This window comes from Drosophila gunungcola (genome assembly GCF_025200985.1).
Source record: "Drosophila gunungcola strain Sukarami chromosome 2L unlocalized genomic scaffold, Dgunungcola_SK_2 000008F, whole genome shotgun sequence".
NCBI classification, from domain to species: Eukaryota; Metazoa; Arthropoda; class Insecta; order Diptera; family Drosophilidae; genus Drosophila; species Drosophila gunungcola.
In genome coordinates, this window is record NW_026453163.1 from 2,599,090 (window position 1) to 2,619,558 (window position 20,469).

Consider the following 20,469-nt stretch of genomic DNA (forward strand, 5'->3'; position numbering starts at 1 on the left):
TTGAGAATAACACACGGTGTTCTGCAAAATGTTTAACAACAAAAAGTGTATGACAAAGAATATTCAATAATTAATGTTATTCACACACGCGACGGCGTCTCGCAGTCAAACCGTTCCGTTCGAAAACGATGTATTTATAAAACAACGCGAAAATGCTGAAAATAGGAAATAGAGATGAGACAAGGCGCAGACTGAAGGAAATGGAAGGGAAGCCAGCAAAATGAGAATATTTGTAGATCTGCGTTGACTTCTTCCTACTCGTGCGACGACTGGGCACCGAGGACTGCAGTAAAAGTGCTGTTTAGAATCTGATTGAGATTTCAGTTCGCTGGGAGACGATCGCCGAACGAGACCGTAGCTGAGTTTTCATGTCGCGCTGTGGCCAGACATAAGAAATATATATATCCCTATATATATTCATGTGCTACCAGCTGGCAGTGGCAGTTTTGAGTGCGGCAAGACGCGTCAAGTGAAACCGAATTATGTAAGTGACCTCTGCATTCTCGCAGCCCGATCGCCGTTCGATCCAAACAAGCCAAAAAGTTCAACAACAAAATTAAGTTCGCATCGCAATTAAATCGATTTGAAGTGTTCTAAATATAAACCTCGGCTAAATTTAAACACAACACGCTCCATGAGAAAGTTCAAGGCATTTCGCAGAGTAAACAATCACACGGCAAATCAAGTATACAAACATGCCTAATATTATAAATTTGTTTTAGTCAATCCGCCAAATTAAAATATTAAAAACCGTGCATTAAATAAACGCAAGAATAGGCAAGCCAAAGAAATGTTTAAAAATAGTTCCCACCGTTCTCCCGTAAAAATAAAAGCTGCTTTTTCGTTCGCGGCGTGAGACTGTGTCTGTGAGTCAGCGTTGCGTTCGCCTCGGTGGCTGCCTCCCAGGGCATTTGCCTCTTGGAGATGGAGATGACGGTGGAGGCGGATCTACGTAAGGTGGGATTGGCTCATGCCCGTCCAACCACTGCAGGCGGCTTTCATAAATTCTGCTGCGCAGTGTGACACAATTTGGGCCAAAAAATATGGAATAGTTACAGAAGGTTTTTAAAAATAGCACGAGAGACTCGGGAGTGTAGGCACAGAGAGCACGTTGCGTATACGCAATAAATGAGATAAAAATGTGTATTGTTTGTAAAAGACCTTTAGTAGCTTAAATGCATAGTCAATTCCAATGGAGCGCAAAGCACACAATTAGAGCGTATAAACAATATGTAAGAACAAGCATTGTCGCAAACTATTTTAATGATGAAAAGTAGTAGACGACTTCTCACCAGAGCTGATCCATTTTTTATATGTATATTTATTAGTTTTTATTCAAGTAATAGAGCATAAACAAGGGAAACGCAAGTGAACCAAAGCACACCATATGTTTTACCTGTTGTAACTGACGTTGTGTTTTGTTGAAATTAAATAAAGATTAATCACAGATGGACATATTTCAAATTTAAACTTTGGCCACCTGCGTCATTACAAAACATTATTCTCTCTCTTTTACTTTTGCTCATTCGCTTTTATTTTTAAGAATTTACGAAAAATTCTCTTCAACTAAAAATTTAAATTCGGTTTCTTATCCAACCTCTTCACATTGCACCTGTTCTCTTTTCTCAATTTTCTCTTTTTATTCCTGGCATGGCATCTCAGCCACTTTGCCGCGTTGACAGCATCCCTCTTTTGCATCATTTCATAAATAAACAAGCCCGAAAATGTTTTGCCACAAAATATTTTTTGATCTTATTTTATGCACAGAGAGATGTTTTAGCCTAAATTTAGCAGTTTTATTCTCGATGGAACTCGGGCTGCGTTTAGTTTTGTGCACAGCATCCACGAAACTGCATTTTCTGAGCACCTTCCGCATTCGTTGCCTCCGGAATTTGGGTGAGAACGCTAAAAATATACATTCATAATTCGCATTTTTTGGCAGACAGCTTAATTGAATTTGAAGTCGTTTAAAGTGGCTGTGGATGGGCGGAAATATAGAACAAGGAATAGGTTTTTCAAAAATAGAACTACGAAAATAATATTGAACCCTACTGAACGTAACACGCAACTCAAATTCGGCAGTTATACCAACAAAATTTGATTTATTACTTACGTATTCAGATAGAAGAAGAATCAAATAAGGATTATCGAAAATACAACGAGACGGCAACTACACAGCGAAAAAATCAACAAAGATGTCGACCTCGCAGTTGCTTAACAAGAATGTTCGCTCCATGCCCTCATGGGTGGTAAGTACCTACCGTGCCCCGCCCTCCCACTTAATATCAAGTGGCATTAATTACCCATTTCAGACCGAAGCGAATGACCGCATTGGACCGAAGCCACCGCCCACTCCCCCAAACGGAGTGGCTGGGGGTCATTCCAAGGCTCCTGTCCTGCCGCCCAAGGCGAAGAACACGCCCGAGCCCGATTACGAGATCATCGAGTTCTCAAACCAGCAGTACTCCAACGAACCGATGAAGACCACAGTGATTAGGACCAAGACACCAGGTGACATAAAAAGAACATTCCAGTTTATATAATATAGAGGACGACTAACGTTGAATTTAAGATTTTATACAGTTGAAATGGACGAATAGTTTTAACATTTCTGAAGTCAAGAATTGGCAAAGAATGTAGAGACCAAATTAAATGAATTGTTCTATAATTGGTTATCCTGAAATATAAATTGACTTTAGTAATGGTTTTTAAATTAGTTTATTATCTAAAAGTACATACCCCAAATTTCGATCGATAAATCATTTTGGAGATTTAATAGTGCCTCCCATCAGGACATTTTCTCGAAACTACTTTTGCATACAACATCTATTGATGAAACGAAGAATTGTGCATTAACTTTAACTAACTTTCAAAATTAAAAAAGAAGAAATATGTATATGAAATATTTTCTTCGGAAAATTTCAGACACAGCCTTTAATTTCTGTAATGTTTGTTCGTTTCATAATTCTGTTTAAAATTAGGTTGCAGAAAACATATATTTTTCATTTTTAAAATAGGTATGTCATTAGTTACCGGATTGGTTATTCTTTTTGTGGACGTTCTCTAGTTTATATACTTAATTTTGTGTCTTCACTTGCAGACAACAAACTGAAGTGCACGCTGTGTGGCTCCCAGAATCCCTGGGTGACCTGTGCCGAGTGCGCGGGCCAGATCTTTTGTGCCTCCTGCGACGACATGTTCCATAAGCACCCGAAACGCAAGCAGCATGTGCGTAAGGTATGTGTTGTTCTCCGATCCAGAAGGACTGTAAGATTAATGTGATGACATTGCAGGCCGTGGAGCAGGGAACGCCTCCGATTCCCCCCAAGGTGCAGCCGGGTGGCGGGGCACCTGCCCCTGTGGCTCCACCACGTCGCAGCAAACGCGGCCTGCTGACTCCGTTCCTGGGCCGCAAGGATCAGGTACGCCACTGCACGATCTCCTAGACCCGTAAGAACCGACCCGTGATGGGCCATTAGAAAACCAAGTTTGTAATCTTCAATTTGAATGCTTCAATAAAAATAGTCCTTGAAAGCAGAGCGCCCGCCCAGAGTCGTACCAAAACCAGATATATTTTTTCCATTATTTTTTCGACTACCGAAACCGCAATGGCACCCAACCCGACTCTTTACAGATGCTGCCACCGCCCTCGCCCACGCCCTCTCACAAATCGCTGAGCGGCTGGCGGGGATCGTTTGGGGGCGGGGCCACGCCCCCATTACCACCAATTGCAAACGCCACCACCACCAACACCACCATCACCAACCAGATGAACAACCGACCGCTTCCGGATCCACCACGCAGCGAAGGCGGGGGATCTTCCAGGTCGGGCACCCCCAAGTCCGTGTTCGACACCATCCAGCGGCCGCCGTCGGTGCAGCTGGAGAAGATCAAGAGCAAGGCCAACGCCACCCTGGACCGCATGGCCATCCTGCAGCAGCGGTACCGCCAGCAGAAGGCGCGACAGGACCTGAGTGCCAACAGCGAGCAGGTGAGAGACCGTCCGACTCCAGTTCACAATAAAACGAATTCCCTCATCATCGAGTGTCTCGTGTTGTCTTTGTTCGGGAAAAATGATATCAAGAATCAGGTCCTTTGGCTTTTCAACTATGAACCTTTCATGTAATTACCTTATGCCGATGGACAGACTTTCTTGTTCAGTTTTATTTTTGCCACTCATTGCAAGTGCCTATTTGATACCAAGCCAAGTTTAAACATTTATATGAAACTTTGCATATTTTAGGGCACGTTTTAAACAAGATAATATAGATTTTTTTACAGTATCCTATAGAATTTTCTAGACCATACAATTTCAAATAAAGTATTTACATCATTGACTACACTGAAAAAATCCTAGTAAGTCAAGTAATTTAAATAAATTTATTTCGAATTTGAATATATACAATTTTTTCAAATATTTCATTTGACTATTTGAGGAATACAGAAGCGTACAAAAAATTATTCGTTCCGTAAATTTTGTAATATTGAGTTTTTTGTTTGAAGAAAATTTTTATTAACGAATTAAATGAATGTATTTTCTAAAAATGAAAATTATTGAAACTTTTTAAAAAACTTAGGAACTGAAACAAAATAAATTTTTTTTTTTACATTTTCCGATATTCAGCCAAAATGGCACCTTAAAAGCTTAAGTAATTTTCGACACGTTTTACTTGTTTTCTTTTAGAATCAAAAGCTTACGATACACCAAACTAAACGGTAATATTATACTACTCCGCTACTGTAGATTTTAGTATCTAAAAATGCATTGAAAAAAATTGGTTCATTTGACATAAAAAGATATTTTGATCCTTGATGTTATTTTTCCTGTACACCTCGTATCGTCGCTGTCTCGTCTCGTCATGTGTCGTTTCTCCCTTCCCTCTCTCTCTTTCTCTGTTTCTCTGTTTCTCGTTGGTCATTTCCCCACCGCAGCATTTGTCGAATGGAGCCGGCTTCGAGCACTGGTCAAACATTTCACCATCGCCCTCGCACTTTCGTTCCGGCAGCATGTCATCCGGTTTGAACTCATCCCATTTCGATCTCTCGGATGACTCACAATTTCACAATTCCTTGCTGCTCCAACAACGACAGGCGGCAGGCGCCCAGCGGCGGCAGATGAGCACCTCAGTGTTCAACCTGAACACCAACCCCCGACGAGCATTGGCCGAAACCCAGAACGGCAGCGCCTGGCTCACCAACCAGCGCATCCAGCAAGTGAGTGGATGAAAAAGGCTTATTAAAGCAATTAATATATTAATGCTCGCTACCGATTTGAACTTGTAGCTTACATAAATGAGGATTTTTTTAAAATTACGTTAACCATACATGCCCAGAGAGAGAGAGAATATCTAATTTGGCACAGTATTTGTAAGCTCTACACTTCGAAAACAAACATCAAAATATATTGTACATATTTAGATCTGTAACAGTAGATTCTACATTTTTGAGTCTGTACGTACAGCCAAAAAATTGTTTATCACAATTTCTTAGCACCCACTCTCTTCTCTATAATAAATCCCAATTTTTTTTATTTGATAATTCTATAGATAGAAACATCAAACGTATAAACTATAGTTTTTGGTTTGAAGATAACATTTACAAGATTTAGAGTACATTTTCATTACTTAAACCAAGTTCAAGATTAAAAAAATTAAGAATTAAAATGCCTTCCATGCTTTACATTGCTTAACAGTGCTGTTTCGGATAATTTATTAAAAACCAAAAGCAAAGAAATAGAGGTATAAACAAAACTTAATGCATTGCGTCTTATTATGAGACAAAGGCAGAAACAGTCTACTGTTACTATTGCTGCAAAATCTATCAAATCACAGCGAGCTCAATATAGAAGCACTCAGAAAATCTTGCCATATCTTTCGGTCAGCTATTCTGAAAGGTGCATGCAATAACGCATAGTGCAATAAAGAAGAATTTTCATACAAGCTAACTTAATTCGATTTATTGGCTAAACCACATTGTCAGTATGAAATAGGCTTAATATGTTTTCCTTTGAGCATTCAACACAAAAGTCTCCATCCCCCGTTGCAGGCGCAATCGTTGGCGCAGCTAAACTGCGCCGGCTGTCAGCAGAGCCAGCAGCATCCTGGCTGGGCCCAGCACCACCAGCACCACCAGCATCCGCAGCACCAGCATCCCGACCAGTGGGCTTCACAGTTCGGCTCCCAGCAGCAGTTCAACAACTCCAACCTGTCGCTCAACGTGGGACCGGGCTACATGTCGCAGCAGCATCATCCGCACTACCCGCCGCCAGTGTTCATGACCCAGCGGGGAATGATGCCCAACATGTACCCGGGTGCGCCCGGCTACCCCATGATGCATCCAGGTAAGATCAGGTGCCCCCGAATACGCATAAACAGTGGCTTGAAGTGTGTTCCTCCTCAGGTGTCATGGGCATGCCTCCGTCAGCCGCCTCCAGAGCGGCTTCCCGTTCCCGGTATGCCGCCTCCCCGACGCCCAGCCGCAAGTCCATGTCCCTGCGACGCAAGCGCAACAGCTACGTGGATGACGAACTGACGGACGACGAGGACTCCGACCAGGATGACCGCAGGTCCTTGGTCTCCAATCGTTCGGGCATGACGAGTGCCTCGCGCTCCCAGCAGCACCACCAGAGCCACCAGCCCCGTCAGCGGCGCCTGTCGAGTGCCTCCCAGCTGATGGCCGGCGGTGAGTTGGACGGCGACCAGAGGCACGGACTGAGGCAGCACAAGGTGCGGGACCGCCGGGGATCCGTGGCCAAGTCCGTGCAGAGCGAGTGGCTGCCGGAGAGACGTGACACCAACGACGGAACCCTCACCAGAAGCAAGCCAGCCCCAGACTCGGCCCGGACCAGTCGCATTTACTCCGACTTGGAGTCGGAGGGCTCGGGTGCCCGTGCCCTGGTGCAGGCCAAGATCCAGCAGAAGCTGCAGGAAGCCGATCAGCACAGGTCCGCCAAAAAGGTCGACCAAAGACGAAAGCCCGAGATGAAGGACGAGAACACACAGGCCGCGGCGGTGGTGCACAAGGTGGCCACAGCAGCGCAGGAGGAGAGTGCCTCCGAATACGAGGAAGTGGTCGAAGAGGTGACCGCCTCAGAGAGTGAGTCCGAGGCTCCAACTCAAGCTCAAGCTCAAGCTCAAGCCCCCGATCCCCAAGAGGTCCCGCAGGAGATTGAGCCCGACGACCTGGGCCCGCCGCCTTCCACGCCAGACCACGAGTGGGAATGCGAGTTCTGCACGTTCGTTAATGAGCCCAACATCAAAATCTGCTCCATTTGCTGCAAGACCCCCAGCAAACCACCAGTGCAACCCACCAAGGCCAAGCGGGTGGAGGAAAAAGCACAGCCGCAAACTGCAAAGCCCAGTGCCATTAGGGTGGCTTCCAAGCCGGAAGTCAAGCAAACGCAAAAGCCTGCCCTGAGGACGCAACAGTCCAGCGAAAAACCTAATAGCACCGTAACTAGTGCGACCAAGTCGAACCACGCCACCAGCAGTAGCTCAAAAATTTCACCCACCATCAACTCCAAGCACGCCTCGAGTATTCCCGTCAAGACACCCGCGAAGTCGACACTGAAGACTTCGTCGGAGAACGAATCCGATAACTCACTGGCCAAGAGCCTGTTGCACAAAGGTAGGATACAAAAGAGAATCTCATTTTTCGAGGGCACCAAGGCCTAGACCCCACCACCCAAGACCAGGCACACCTAGTTAGTACACTAATCAAATGTAATCAAAAGAGCCTACAATGAACGCATTTATGGAAACCAAATACAGAACATGACCACAACCCAAGCCGCACCCAGTTTGTTTAATTTAAATCCTCTGGCGATCGACCCCATACCCCCCAAGCTAATGCTCTCGTCCGTATCGTTCCAGAGTCCGTTGAAAACATTTGGAATACTCTGGATGAGAGCATTCAGGCGCAGGCAGAGAAGGTACTCAAGAAGGCCCAAAAGGTCTCCACGGGCTGCGGGGGAACTCCGCCCCGGGAAATAGCAGGCGTGGAAATGGGAACCTCGCCGCCTCCTCAGAGTATTTCCACACAAGTAAATTAACGCTCTCATGTTGACACAAGCTTCGGCTTAATCCACTGCTTCATTGCAGACCTACGACGCCCTGCCCTTTCACTCAAAGCCCGAGGAGACCTCGACAGGTGGCTTAGATCGCTTTAGGACCCCAGAACCGAGTAAGATGGAGCCACGCCCACACTATCGCAGCAACTCCCAGCTGCCGCAGGAAAATGAGCGCTATCGCAGTGCCAATGACCTGAGGTACCACGACGGCATTGGCTTGGATCCCTACAGTGCCGGTCTTGTCACCAGACGGCCCAATTTTATTAACGAGCTGCGCATGCTGCAACATGTAAGTTGCAAAAACGGATTGGTCCAATTCACCAATAAAATATTCCTTAACCCATGTTCTACGTTACGTACTATGTGCAAGAAAAAATTAAAAACTCAAAAGTGTGCAACAAAAAAATACACGTATTACATAAGAGTAAATATTTTGATGGTATTTTACAATAAGATAGTTAGCCAAAAAGTAACAAAATATATGACCTACTATTTTTCAAAAGTTTTTCATAAGTTTTCCATAATAAAACCCATTTCTCGTAGAGGAAAAGTTTATATTGTATTCTTTGAAAAGTATGTAACAGGAAACTTTTCCGTCCCTATAAAGTATTATATATTTTTGATCAGGATCGATAGCAGAGTGGTTCTACCCATGTCCGTCTGTCCGTCCGTCTGTCCGTCTGACCGTCTGTATGAACGTCGACATCTCGGAAACTATAAAAGCTAGAGATTTGGGGCTTGGCATGCCGATTCTAGTGTTTCCTAAGCAGCGCGAATTTATTCAAAACGGAGCCACGCCCACATATCGCGAGACAGTAAACGCCCCTGCCACTTCACTCTGAGACATGGTATTAGTATAGGATTGGAATCTGTGTATCGATCATGGGTCGTATTTATCAGTAGATACAACAATTTTCAAAATCGAGCTATTACTTTAAAAGTTATTAGTCCTCTGCCGCCCCTCTGCCGCGCCTCTGCCACACCTCTGCCACTGCTCAACCACTGATCGGCCGCTGCTTTGCCGGTGGCAGCAGATGAGAGAGAGAGAGAGAGAAAAAGAGAGAACGACAGACCTGTTAGCGGGAGGTTGGGGTGCTTCACGCTCTTAGCTTCTAATGTTGGCTATGCAGTTCGACAGATGGCGCCACCCAAACTTCGATTGTTTTGTGGGCTTAGTAACGGGTATATTTTAAAAGTAGTTTTTGCCAGACTCACTTTGTTGCTTTAATACTTAAATGTTAGTTTTCCTGTTTAAAAAAATTTTGTAAGACAACTCGCTTAAACACTTAATTACAAGGACAACATGATCAATTTCAACCGTATTAACACACAAACACTTAGTTCAAATCACAATTCTTCTGATTCTTATTATAACATTTTCTTGGAACGCTTTTAAACGGTGTTATTATGCACTTTTAAGCTGCAATCTGTATATCGAATTCGAAAAGGCACCTCAAACAATTGATTAAACAGCTCATATCTTAACAAAACGTTGTAGATTTGTCTTCGGTTAATGCATCCAAAAAAAAAAAATGAATTGTTTTAGCCAATTTTCACAAATGGGCATTAGTCAACTTGGTGGACATAAAAAAAATCTATTTCAGCTAAGGTTAAGCTAAAGTTATTTTTATACACTATCAGAGTGTTTTACAATTTCAATCAGAAGCTTGCAACGCAGTGAAGAAGCATTTCCGGCCCTATAAAATATATATATATTTTTACAAATTTAACAAAAATTATAACTTTGTTGTTTTTTAATTTGTGATTTAGTTCATCGAGATATAGTAATGGCTTATTATTTCAGAGCTACGGCAAATTGTAATTTGTAAATTTTGAATCGAAATTTAGATGCTTTAAAGAACATTTAATGTATGCAATAACTGCAACGATATACAAAATTCGGCCTCCCACAGTTAGCTTCCTTTCCTGTTTTGTTTTTAAATATTAAAAAAAGTTATGTGCTATCAACAGTTGTTTCCGTCGAATGATATCAAACGACTTCAAGAAGGCATTCAAAAAAACATTGTCTATTAAGCGAGAACATATTAAATGAGTTGAATTCTAGGGGATTTCAGAAAAGAAACTTATTTGTCAGGGATTGGGTTTATATATTATTAAGCTAAGGCATGCGTTGACATCCTATTGGCTAGCTGATCTCTATATTCTTTACAAACTTGTTTCAGCAAACCTCTTCACCCTTCGACATGCCCCTTGAGACATTCGGAGTAAAGCACGAACCGGCCAGAGACCCGGAAACGGAGATGCACATCATACTGAAGGAGCTGGAGCTGTACAAGTTCTCGGTGGAGGAGCTGGAGGCGGCCCTGAAGTACTGCTCCCCCGACACGCATCCCATCCAGTGGCTACGCGACAACTGGCAGAAACTGGTGCAGACGGTGCAGAGTCTGTCCACCAAGTACGGCCAGGAAAGGGGCGAGAACACGATCGGGAGCGTGTCCCAAATCGAGGCCCGCGAGGCCCTGCGAAATTCCGGGGGCAATGTGTGGCAGGCGGTGGCAGACTGCATCCAGCAACGACAGCAGAAGTACAGGAAACTGGCGGCCAAGGGCAACTTCCTGCGGGACGACATCGTGAATGCGCTGACGGCGCACCAAGGTAATGTGGATCAGGCGCTGGTGGAGCTGAATCGCACGCAACTCAAGCCATTTCTAATGCGCATCTGGGGCTCGCCGAATGGCGTTGAGAATGAGAGTGGCGCGGCCATTGACACCAAGTCGGGTTAGTTTGTAGATCGTGCATCAGTCAGTCGCAGTGCCATAATGTCCCATCTTCTCTCTCTCCCCGCATTCATTTGCCAATACAGATATCCATGACTTCCTCAACACCCATGCCCTGGACTGCCTGCAGCCCCCGTTGGCCGGGGAGAGTCCCAATCCCTTGGACCCACTGCGCTCTGACGACAGCCCCGTCAAGTCCACCTACGCCACGCCCAGTCCCTATCAAATGGAGGACAGCACCCTGAAAAACTTGGAGATACTCATTGGCAACATGGAACAGAACCAGGCCAAGCAAAACCAGGAGGTGCTGCGATCGATCGAGAGCATGCTGGACACCTTCAAGGGCAAGCCGGAGCTGGAGTACGAAACGGATCCGGAGATAATGCGTATCCTGACTAAGAGCCCCATCAGCACGCTGAAGCCTTCTGGACCCCTTGAGGATAAGTCCACCGAGGACGTGAAGAACTTCGTGTGGCAGCACATTCAGGACATTGTGCCCAATCTGGTGCAGCAGGTCGAACAAGAACTCATGGAGAAGCCGGAGGTTACTGTTTCGGTTCAGGAAAGCCAGCCAAAGTTGGCGGAGCCTGAACCAGATCTTGAGCCTGAGCCTGAGCCTGAGCCTGAGCCGGAGACGAAGACGGAGCCCATACCCAGTGTTGATCCAGCGGTCTACATCATGGAGGAATTTATTAAGCCGAATTTAAGGGAAGCCAGCATACGCGAAGAGCTCCCACCAAGTTTTATTTATGCCACCGAGATAGCCAACTTCAAGTTGGAGTTTGATCGTGGCACTGAACGATGGCACGAGGCGGAATGGGAAAGCAAGAATCTTAAGGATGCAGAACGTATAGTATACAAAAGCTATATGGCTCCAAAAGAGCCAAATAAAGATGAGGTTCAAGAGGTAGCTGTAAAAGGATCAGCAAACCTGCTGCCAGCTGAAAAAATACAGGAGGAATCTGCAACAGAAACCTCCACCAACCCACAAAAGACTGAAACTAGCGAAGTAACAAGCCCACAAATTATAGCTTCCCCACAATTGGAAAAAGAGGTGGTTAACGAAAAACTTTCACTACACACAAATCTAGAAACTTCAGCACCTTCAGTAACTGCAGAAATTATCGTTAAAGAAGAAATCGCACAGCCAGGAAAGAAAAATGATAAATCTAATGAAACTAGCATGAAAGTTGAGCTAAATTTGTCAGAATCACAAGATCAGATTGGTGAAAAACTTGCAGAACTCACCAGTCTAGCAACACGAACATTATCTATAACTGCAGAAAATATTGTTAATGAAACAATCACGCAGCCAGCAGCAGAAAGCGGTGAACAGATACCTGATAAGAATAATTTGCAAATTCGGGAAAATAAATCAGAATCACAAAGCCAAATCGATGAACGGCCCAGCACAAGTAGGGAAGCCAATAGAAGAAATAACCGATCCCAGCAACCGAAAAAAGTCAGATCGCGGGACCAAAGTCAAAAGCCAACTAACCGCGTAAAACATCCAAAAGATAAGGAACTGAAGGAACCCGAACCTAAAAAAGAACATCATACGCCAGCTGAAATAATTGAGAAAAGGGAATTAAATGAAAAAGATGCATTCACAGATACAAAATCTAGTCTAACTGATATTCAGCCAGCTGTGACAGCAACTAGTGCTGAAGCTCTCTTGTCCCCTAAAAACGATCTGCAATCTGAAAAAAGAGCAAAGGAATTTGTTCCCAATCACATTTTGGATATTACCTTGCAAGACAATATACCTGCACCACCCTCAGATGAGTCCGAAAATATATTGATACAAAGTAAGGTATCAACTGTTCTGGTACAACAAGAAAAGGACCAGGAGATTGCTGGATTTTCAGGCCCGAATGAAATACATGTACCCAATGAATCCAGTATTGAAAACGTTTCTCTGCCAAGCAACCTTATCATTTCGGAACAATCTTTAGGGACTACCAACATAACGGAGGTAACTAAAGCTGTTACGCAACCTCAAGAAGGATCAAGTATAGAAAATGTGTCTCCATCAATCAATTTACCTGAACATAATTCATTTGAATCCGTCAAGCCTAACGAAGTTACTGTGGAAGAAACTCTCACTTCCACAATCCTTTCCTCTTCTACCACAATCGAAACACTAGTGACTGATAGTCCAGAGATAGCACCTAGTACCACATCAACAGCCAACGAGTACAAGCGAAGTCCGAAGCGTTTTTCAAAGATTCCCGTGAGAACCTTGAGCAGCAACAGTCTGCGAAGTGAGAGCAGAGCAAGCAACCGTACTCCAACAGCAACTGATGAGATCGAATCGGAGGAGACCACCAGAGAAGATCACATTAAGGAAAGCGACAACTCTGTTGTTAGTCAGGATAATCAGTCTGAAAAGGAAGTCGAAGAAAGTGCTGTCCAACCATCAACTTCAGAACAAGAAGTGCCTACACCAACTGCAACAGCTATAGCCCTTACTCCCACAGACTCCGATGAAGTATTCGAGGATGCCCCCGAGTTCAGCAGCAGTGAAGGAACCAGACCCCACGATGAAGCCGCTTCTGATGCAGAGCTCTATAGCCTGGACAGCGATGGTCAGCGGGCAGACACCAAGTCCCCGGAGAACGAAGTGCTGCTCTTGCTGGAGGAGCAATCTCTAATTGTTAAGTCCAGCAGCGACGCTAGCATTGGCTCGCAGTCAACCCAATCGGAAACGTCCAAGGTTGTCCTCAAGGAGTTTGTTCCGTCCGGAGATCCGGCCAAGCAGAACCTCAGCGAACTGGTCGAAGACACTCAGCGGCTGATCAAACAAATGCGCGATGAGATCAGCATGGATGAGTTCGAGTCCACCGATGAAGACGAGTACTCCGACGAGTACTCGGATGAGTACGACGAGGGCGAAGAGGAGGAGTGGTACGACAGCGAGGGCGAAGAGGAAGGCGACTTCGATGGGGAGGGGGGCCATACCTATGGCGAGCACCCTTCCCATATAGAGGACGCCTCCACCGGCGACGAGGGCACCGAGATCGAGGACATAATGGAGGAGGACGAGGATCAGCCGGATGAAGTCGAGCCGCAATCCACACAAATCGCACAAGTCATTGAGCCAGTCATATCGCCTACTGTATCAGTCACGCCCACCAACACAGAAACTGATTCGATCGCACTCGCTGAGGCTGTTTCCTCCACAGGAAGCAGGAGCCTGGAGGCTCAGTCGCAGACTGCTGAAGTGGAGTTGAGCCCTGCCCCTCGTACTGGTCAAGAGGAGGTGGAAGTACCAACTGTCGTGATTGAGTCCGAAAGGCGACCTGCGGAACAGCCTACTCATCCTGTGGTGGAAGTTCCCTTAGAAGAAGAAGAACCCATTGAACTGGAACCTCCTGAAGAACCTACTGCCCTGCCCATAACACCCGGACCCCCCATTGTCGATTCCGAGTCCCGACCCGTGGAACTGCCCGTCGAATCAGTACTGGAAGAGCCCAAAAAGGTAACCCCGAGCGTGAAAGGCAAAACTGGGGGCAACGGAACAAAAACAGCAAAGTCCACAGTCAGTAAGATCCCCAAGCCCACCAACGAACCCACTAACAGCTCGAGTAGCACCAGCCCCCCAAACAAGAAAGTTCCACTGCGCTCCAAGTCCTTCTCGGCGCCCATGGGCATTTCCTCCGTGAAGCGCATTCAGGAGGTCTACCTGCAAAAGCAGAGCTCATCGATTGGGGCCAGTCGAGTGCCGCTGAAGAGCAGTCCAACCACCAAGAAGTCCATCAACGACGCCATCAGCAGGTTCAACTCGAACCACGCCGAAGGACCCAGCACCAGTGGAGCGGCGGCGGCGGCTGCGGCGGCCTTGCTGAAGCCCCGATCCCAGCCCCGAATTCCGAAGAAGAAGTACCACGAGACCTGCTTCTCCGACGACGACTACGAGACCTCGGCCACGGAGGAGGAGCAGGAGGACCAGACCGGCCTCGACGAACCCCTGAAAGCAGAACTGCTAAAGCGTAAGCTGAGTATGCCCGTCTTCCGGGCATATCCTAGTGTTCAAGAGCCAGTTATCGAGGACCCAGCGGTGTGTACTAGCCGAGAAGTAGCCAAGCTAGTTCCGTAAACATCCCGGTTCGTTTGCTCCCTTTCTTTTCAGATCCTGGCACGCAAGTATGTGGACCAGGAACTGGTGGCCAACATCGCAGAAGCCCAGATAGCCGCCACCTTGGTGAGCATGAAGTTTACGGAGGACGTGGCCCTGTGGGCGGCCAGGGAGTGCTCGGACCTGGACCAGGCCATCGCCATGCTCCAGCAGGAGTGCGAGCTGTGCATGAACAGCTTTCCCATGAACCAGATCGTGTCCATGCTCAAATGCCTCCACAAGTGCTGCAAACAGTGTGCCAAGAGCTACTTTACCGTGCAGGTAAATTATACCCTTGGGGGTGTGTTGAGCAGGCCTCAAGAAAATGCTGATCTGGTAACAAATCTTAATGTTAAACCTCAAGGCTACTTACTACGGTGTGCTAACAAGAAGCCACTAGAAAACAAAACGTAGATTTGATAACGAAACAACTATATATTTTAATGTAACCTCGCCTTCTACCTTTGCACAACAACTGATACAATTAAATTTCACTGTGCTAAATATTGTGTGCTTTGGAGTGCAACTGCAATTTGGATTTCGGATTGCTATCAAACAAATTTTTGTTTAATTTATAATATTTTGAAATGGATGTCCCAAGTCAATTCGAATAAAACTGACAAAGTTACAGCGGATTTTCGAGTGAGAAAAACTACACGTTGATTTATCCCCGAATGCCATTTTTGAAGGCGGTGAAAATTTTTTTGAAATTTTTAAACATTTTCTATCTATGAATAATAAAGTACATCCACCGTAAACTATGTCTTAAAATGTATATAATGAATGAATGTAATACCAAATACTAATTTCATTTTACATTTTGAAAAAAGGGTTGTACCTTTTTTTTTTCGTTGTGTCTTTAGCTTTAACAATGTTAATATTTTACTCCAAACCGATATAATTTCAAAGCGTAAGGACCGTAAAAGAATATTAACTTTGAGTACTTTAAAAATGTAAAATCCAAATTGCAGTCACATGTTGCACTCTGTTAGTACTAGCTACTACCCAAGATCTACTTTTAAAAGTATTTTCCTATTTAACGCTGATACCTTCGATATTCGATCGCAGATTAGTCTTCCGAAATAATTCAGCTAGTTTAACCTTTTAATGTTTCCAAAACATTGTTCTTCGATCAGATAACCGATCGCAGTATCAACGACTGCAGTTGCCCGTTCTGCAAGCTGCCCGAACTGAGTAACGAGGCCCATCATGAGGACGAGCACCTGGAGTACTTCTCCAACCTCGACATCTTCCTAAAGAGCATCCTGGACAGCGACGTGCACGAGCTCTTCCAGCGCAAGCTGCGCGACCGCACCCTGCTGCAGGACCCCAACTTCAAGTGGTGCATCCAGTGCTCCTCCGGGTTCTTCGCCAGGCCCAAGCAGAAGCGTCTGATCTGCCCGGACTGCGGATCGGTCACGTGTGCCCAGTGCCGGAAGCCCTGGGAGCGCCAGCACGAGGGCAGCAGCTGCGAGGCGTACCTGGAGTGGAAGCGCGAGAACGACCCCGAGCTGCAGGCCCAGGGCGTCCAGGAGCATTTGGCCCAGAACGGCATCGACTGCCCCAAGTGCAAGTTCCGCTACTCGTTGGCCAGGTATGTACAGGCAGTTGGTCCCTTGCCACTAGAAATCTGGGCATGTCCTTCTCTTCGTCTATCCGTTACTACGCAAACTAGACTCTAAGTTTTAAAACAATTTGGATAAAACTTTTCCAATAGTCATTTTTGCTGCACATAGAGAATTTACCAAGCACTATTTGCACTTGAGGACTGTTGTTTTTTTATCTGAAAAAAACCAAATAAAGAACTGATTTTTATCAGAATAATAAACAGAATAATATTCAATTGAAAGTCTCGGCATCAATAAATATCGCAAATAATTTGTAAGTTTTATTCTGATCGGAATAAAATGTAAATCATTGAACTATTTTTTTTTGTAGTGCAGAAAAAATAACAAAAGTCCTCAAGGGTATATTTAACCCCATACAAGCATATGAAACAAATTTGACTAAAAAATCTAAAACAGATGCCGGGACGCACAGTTGAGTTTTATATTAAGTGCAAAAAAAATCAATGATATTGATATAATTAAAAAAGTTTATAGAGAAACTTTTCCATAATATAATTCTGAGTCACTAGAAGCGATAATAGTAAAGATATGAAGTTTATAGACTTATTTTCGATGTTAAATTTCAAAGCAGAATTGTATATGTTGAGCAGCATAAAGCTTGCTATGTTTCGCTAGGGAACTTTGAAACACACGGGACATACTTATTTTGGGCAAACGCATTATGTTTTCAAATTCTTACAAAAAGGCATATGTAGATTATTACTTATTACTATTAATTTATGAATTATTTAAAAATGTTGTCATGGATAATTTAAACATTCCTTTTTTCCAGGGGAGGTTGCATGCATTTCACCTGCACCCAGTGCAAGTTCGAGTTCTGTTACGGCTGCGCCCGACCCTTCATGATGGGCGCCAAGTGCACGGTGTCCTCGTACTGCGCCAAACTCGGTCTGCATGCCCATCACCCGCGCAACTGCCTCTTCTACCTGAGGGACAAGATCCCCATGCAGCTGCAGTTCCTGCTCAAGGAGCAGAAGGTCAAGTTCGACACGGAGCCCGTTCAGAGCCAGGACGAGTCCAGCAGCTCCTCCAAGGCCCGTGCCCAGGCCCGCTGCCCCATCCCGCTGCAGAAGGAGACGCCGCAGGGCCTCGTCGATACGGTGTGCAACACCGAAGTTCCGGATAAGCACGCTGGCATGTGTCGGTAGGTTCAAGCATTGTAGGGCAGGGCGATGATGCACTACAGCAAGCACCAATCATTGAAAGTATATAAACCAAGTGTCTCTTCCCCTCAACCTGCATACCTTTCAGCACCCACTACGTAGAGTATTTGGCTGGCAAGGTAGCCAAGGCCGGCATCGATCCGCTGCCCATCTTCGATCTGACGGACTGCGTCCAGGAGCTGCGTAGGCGTGGCATCGCCCTGCCAGAACGCGGACCCTGGGACACCGACGAGATCTACAAGACCATGTGCTCCGAGGTGCGTTCTGGCCATCGTCCGTTTATCGCTTCATTGATTTCCCTTTATTTGTTTGGCATGGTTTGGCTGAAATCGAGGAAACCGAGTTTCCTGCGGCCGGGGCGATTTGTTTTCGCCGGGTGATTCAGTCTACGCCCCCGTCGATTGATCGAGGCGGGAAAAAGCAAATAAAGAAAATGAGATCGTTTAGCCGCTAACTAAATTTGGATGTGCCGTCTGACGTATTTCACGCGCGTCTTAATTGATATTCGCTTTATTATTATTTAATTGTAAACAGTTCGGGCGGCCGAACCGCAGATGTTTATGGATATACCCATCTCTCAATCTCGATCTTTCTTATAGGTAATCAAACAGCATATTCCCCTGAAGTCGGCATAAGCGGCAGCAGAAGAAGGGATGCCGGGAAAGCGGTCAACTGTTGCAATTCTTCATTGGTTTTCATGGATTATGGCAAACACTTTTATAGACATTTTTATACACCTACCTGCACACGAAGCGAACTGCAGTCTTAGGCAGTTCTTTAGACACTAGGCATTGCACCCCTTCATCGACACCCACTCATCGTCCAGAAGTCTTTCCCACTTTGTTTAGTTACTAAGAGATAAAAGTCCAGAACAGACCAACAATCCGCGCGTGTAACAAAGTGCACCAATAAACCGAACATGTGAAATACAATGCCATCGTTCTTAAAATTATTTATTCATTTTGAGCCGGCGAGTAACAATGCGCAGGTGGTTCGGTTGGGGAAAATAAATAATAAGCGCGTAAGTAGTGGGTAAATGTGGGCGGTGCCCAAGTCAAATTGTTCCGAGCAACCTGCAATACCATTGTATACTTTCGAGCTTGCCTAGTTCATCAAAGCAAAGCACATATTGATAGCTTTGAATGTCTTGAAAGTCGTAATTCCACAGAGAAACGGACTCTTCCCCTTGACCGTTGCGATATTGCCAAAAAGGCAAATGCGACCCATAAATTATGTCCCGCGACAAAAAGAAAAGTCACAAAAACAGCAACCACATCAGCAGAAAATAGACCCATACAGTAAGTGGGGGACATTCAATTCGCCGACGCGACGGGACAAAGTTACTCGTGGACACCAGGGAACGAGATGAGACGAGGGGCGCCGGGGGAGGCATCGTAAAAACCTATTTTCGTAGCGATTGAAATGAATTTATGCGCGCGGCACAACATGTTTTGATATTCGGACAGTTTTACACCAGTAGCAACTAATTAAATGGGATAAATTGTATATTTATTGATCCATTAACGATGGGCATTGAGTCTCAAGCTGCACAGCTTGCATGCCCCGGTTTTAGTTCACGGCTGATATGCGCGTGGCATGGACATAAGCAGATCATATGGCCTATGTTATTTATGATCATCCAGCCAGTTTGGTTGTTAAGTTATTTATTTCGTATATCAAAAACAAAGCCACTTCGGAATTCATCGAATATTTTGTTTCGTTCGGAATCAGTTTTCTAACAAAATTATATAAATAAATATATATAGTTAGTATTAGTATGGCGCACTTTTCTACAAACTTGTAAACTTGTTCAAAGATCAAATTAATATTAAAAACTATCTAAAAAAGATACATTTGGTTTGTTTGTTTAAAAGAAATCATTTGCTGTCGCCATTATTTCGTATAGGAAAGTGTGAGAAATTGATATTGCAAAAGCTATATTTAAAATATATTTTCAATAGAAGAATAAACAGTTAATAAAAAACGTGCCACATCCTCTCTGCCTCGCTATACACATTTTAAGAACAACATAAATATTTTGTATTTTCAGGTGTTATAAAAAACTTTCACATTCTTCGTCTAGCCGGCATTATGGCATGCCGTCCATGGGCTTGGACGTTAAACACATTTAAGTGTGTTGGCCCGTGCCTCGTAAAACAATGCGTCCAATTCGGTTGTTTTATAACACAAAGTCAAGGTAAAGCGACGTTGACCTTACCGCGCCAGTCAATTACAGGTTAACCGAAGACATTAATCAATCACTTTTGCCAATCGATCGCCTCCGACCGTCCTTTGATTCACGGCTGCCAGAATTATACAATTTAATAGCATTATGTAGAGCTAGAGGGAACGCGTAATGCAAACAATATGTCCGCCCACCGAACACACAGCGTAACCTCACCTTTGTTGAATTAACCTTAGCGATTGTTTATTAGAGACAGAATTACGGGCAGCAGCGTCACATCCTGTGCACTGCAAACAACAAGATTGTTTTTCGCCGGCTCTTCGTCCATTTGGCCGCTGGAAGCCATGACATCCAATGTCGAAGCAACTACAGAAAATCACCGGAGCGACCTCCGGAAACAACACAAAACAATTAGCCAGGCACCAATGCGGTATATAACACCAGTTTACCTGAACAACAACAAATAATTTATATTCAAATAATAAACATTTACTGTTGACTGTAGAAATGTTATTCCCCTTATTACTTTGCAGATCTCGTATGGGGCTATGAGACGATTGTTTGCCAGCA

At 44.8% G+C, this 20,469-nt stretch overlaps 1 protein-coding gene across 6 annotated transcripts; it reads left to right on the forward strand.

The window, feature by feature from the left end:
* The first annotated feature begins 268 nt into the window (after positions 1-268).
* LOC128253324 (E3 ubiquitin-protein ligase lubel) lies at positions 269-18,646 on the forward strand. Of its 6 annotated transcripts, none has more exons than XM_052981639.1 (18): positions 269-484; positions 2,122-2,249; positions 2,313-2,511; positions 3,101-3,237; positions 3,294-3,422; positions 3,635-3,991; positions 5,092-5,214; positions 6,046-6,340; positions 6,400-7,626; positions 7,872-8,041; positions 8,100-8,357; positions 10,252-10,684; positions 10,893-14,866; positions 14,939-15,205; positions 16,060-16,517; positions 17,324-17,695; positions 17,803-17,971; positions 18,314-18,646. In XM_052981639.1, the coding sequence occupies exons 2-18, from the start codon at positions 2,196-2,198 to the stop codon at positions 18,347-18,349; spliced, it is 8,658 nt and encodes a 2,885-aa protein (XP_052837599.1). In that variant the 5' UTR covers positions 269-484; positions 2,122-2,195; the 3' UTR covers positions 18,350-18,646. The 6 variants fall into 6 exon arrangements, with proteins under 6 accessions (XP_052837599.1, XP_052837594.1, XP_052837597.1 ...); XM_052981634.1 differs by having other exon boundaries at positions 270-484; positions 4,933-5,214; positions 10,252-10,807; XM_052981637.1 differs by having other exon boundaries at positions 270-484; positions 4,933-5,214.
* Positions 18,647-20,469: the final 1,823 nt, after the last annotated feature.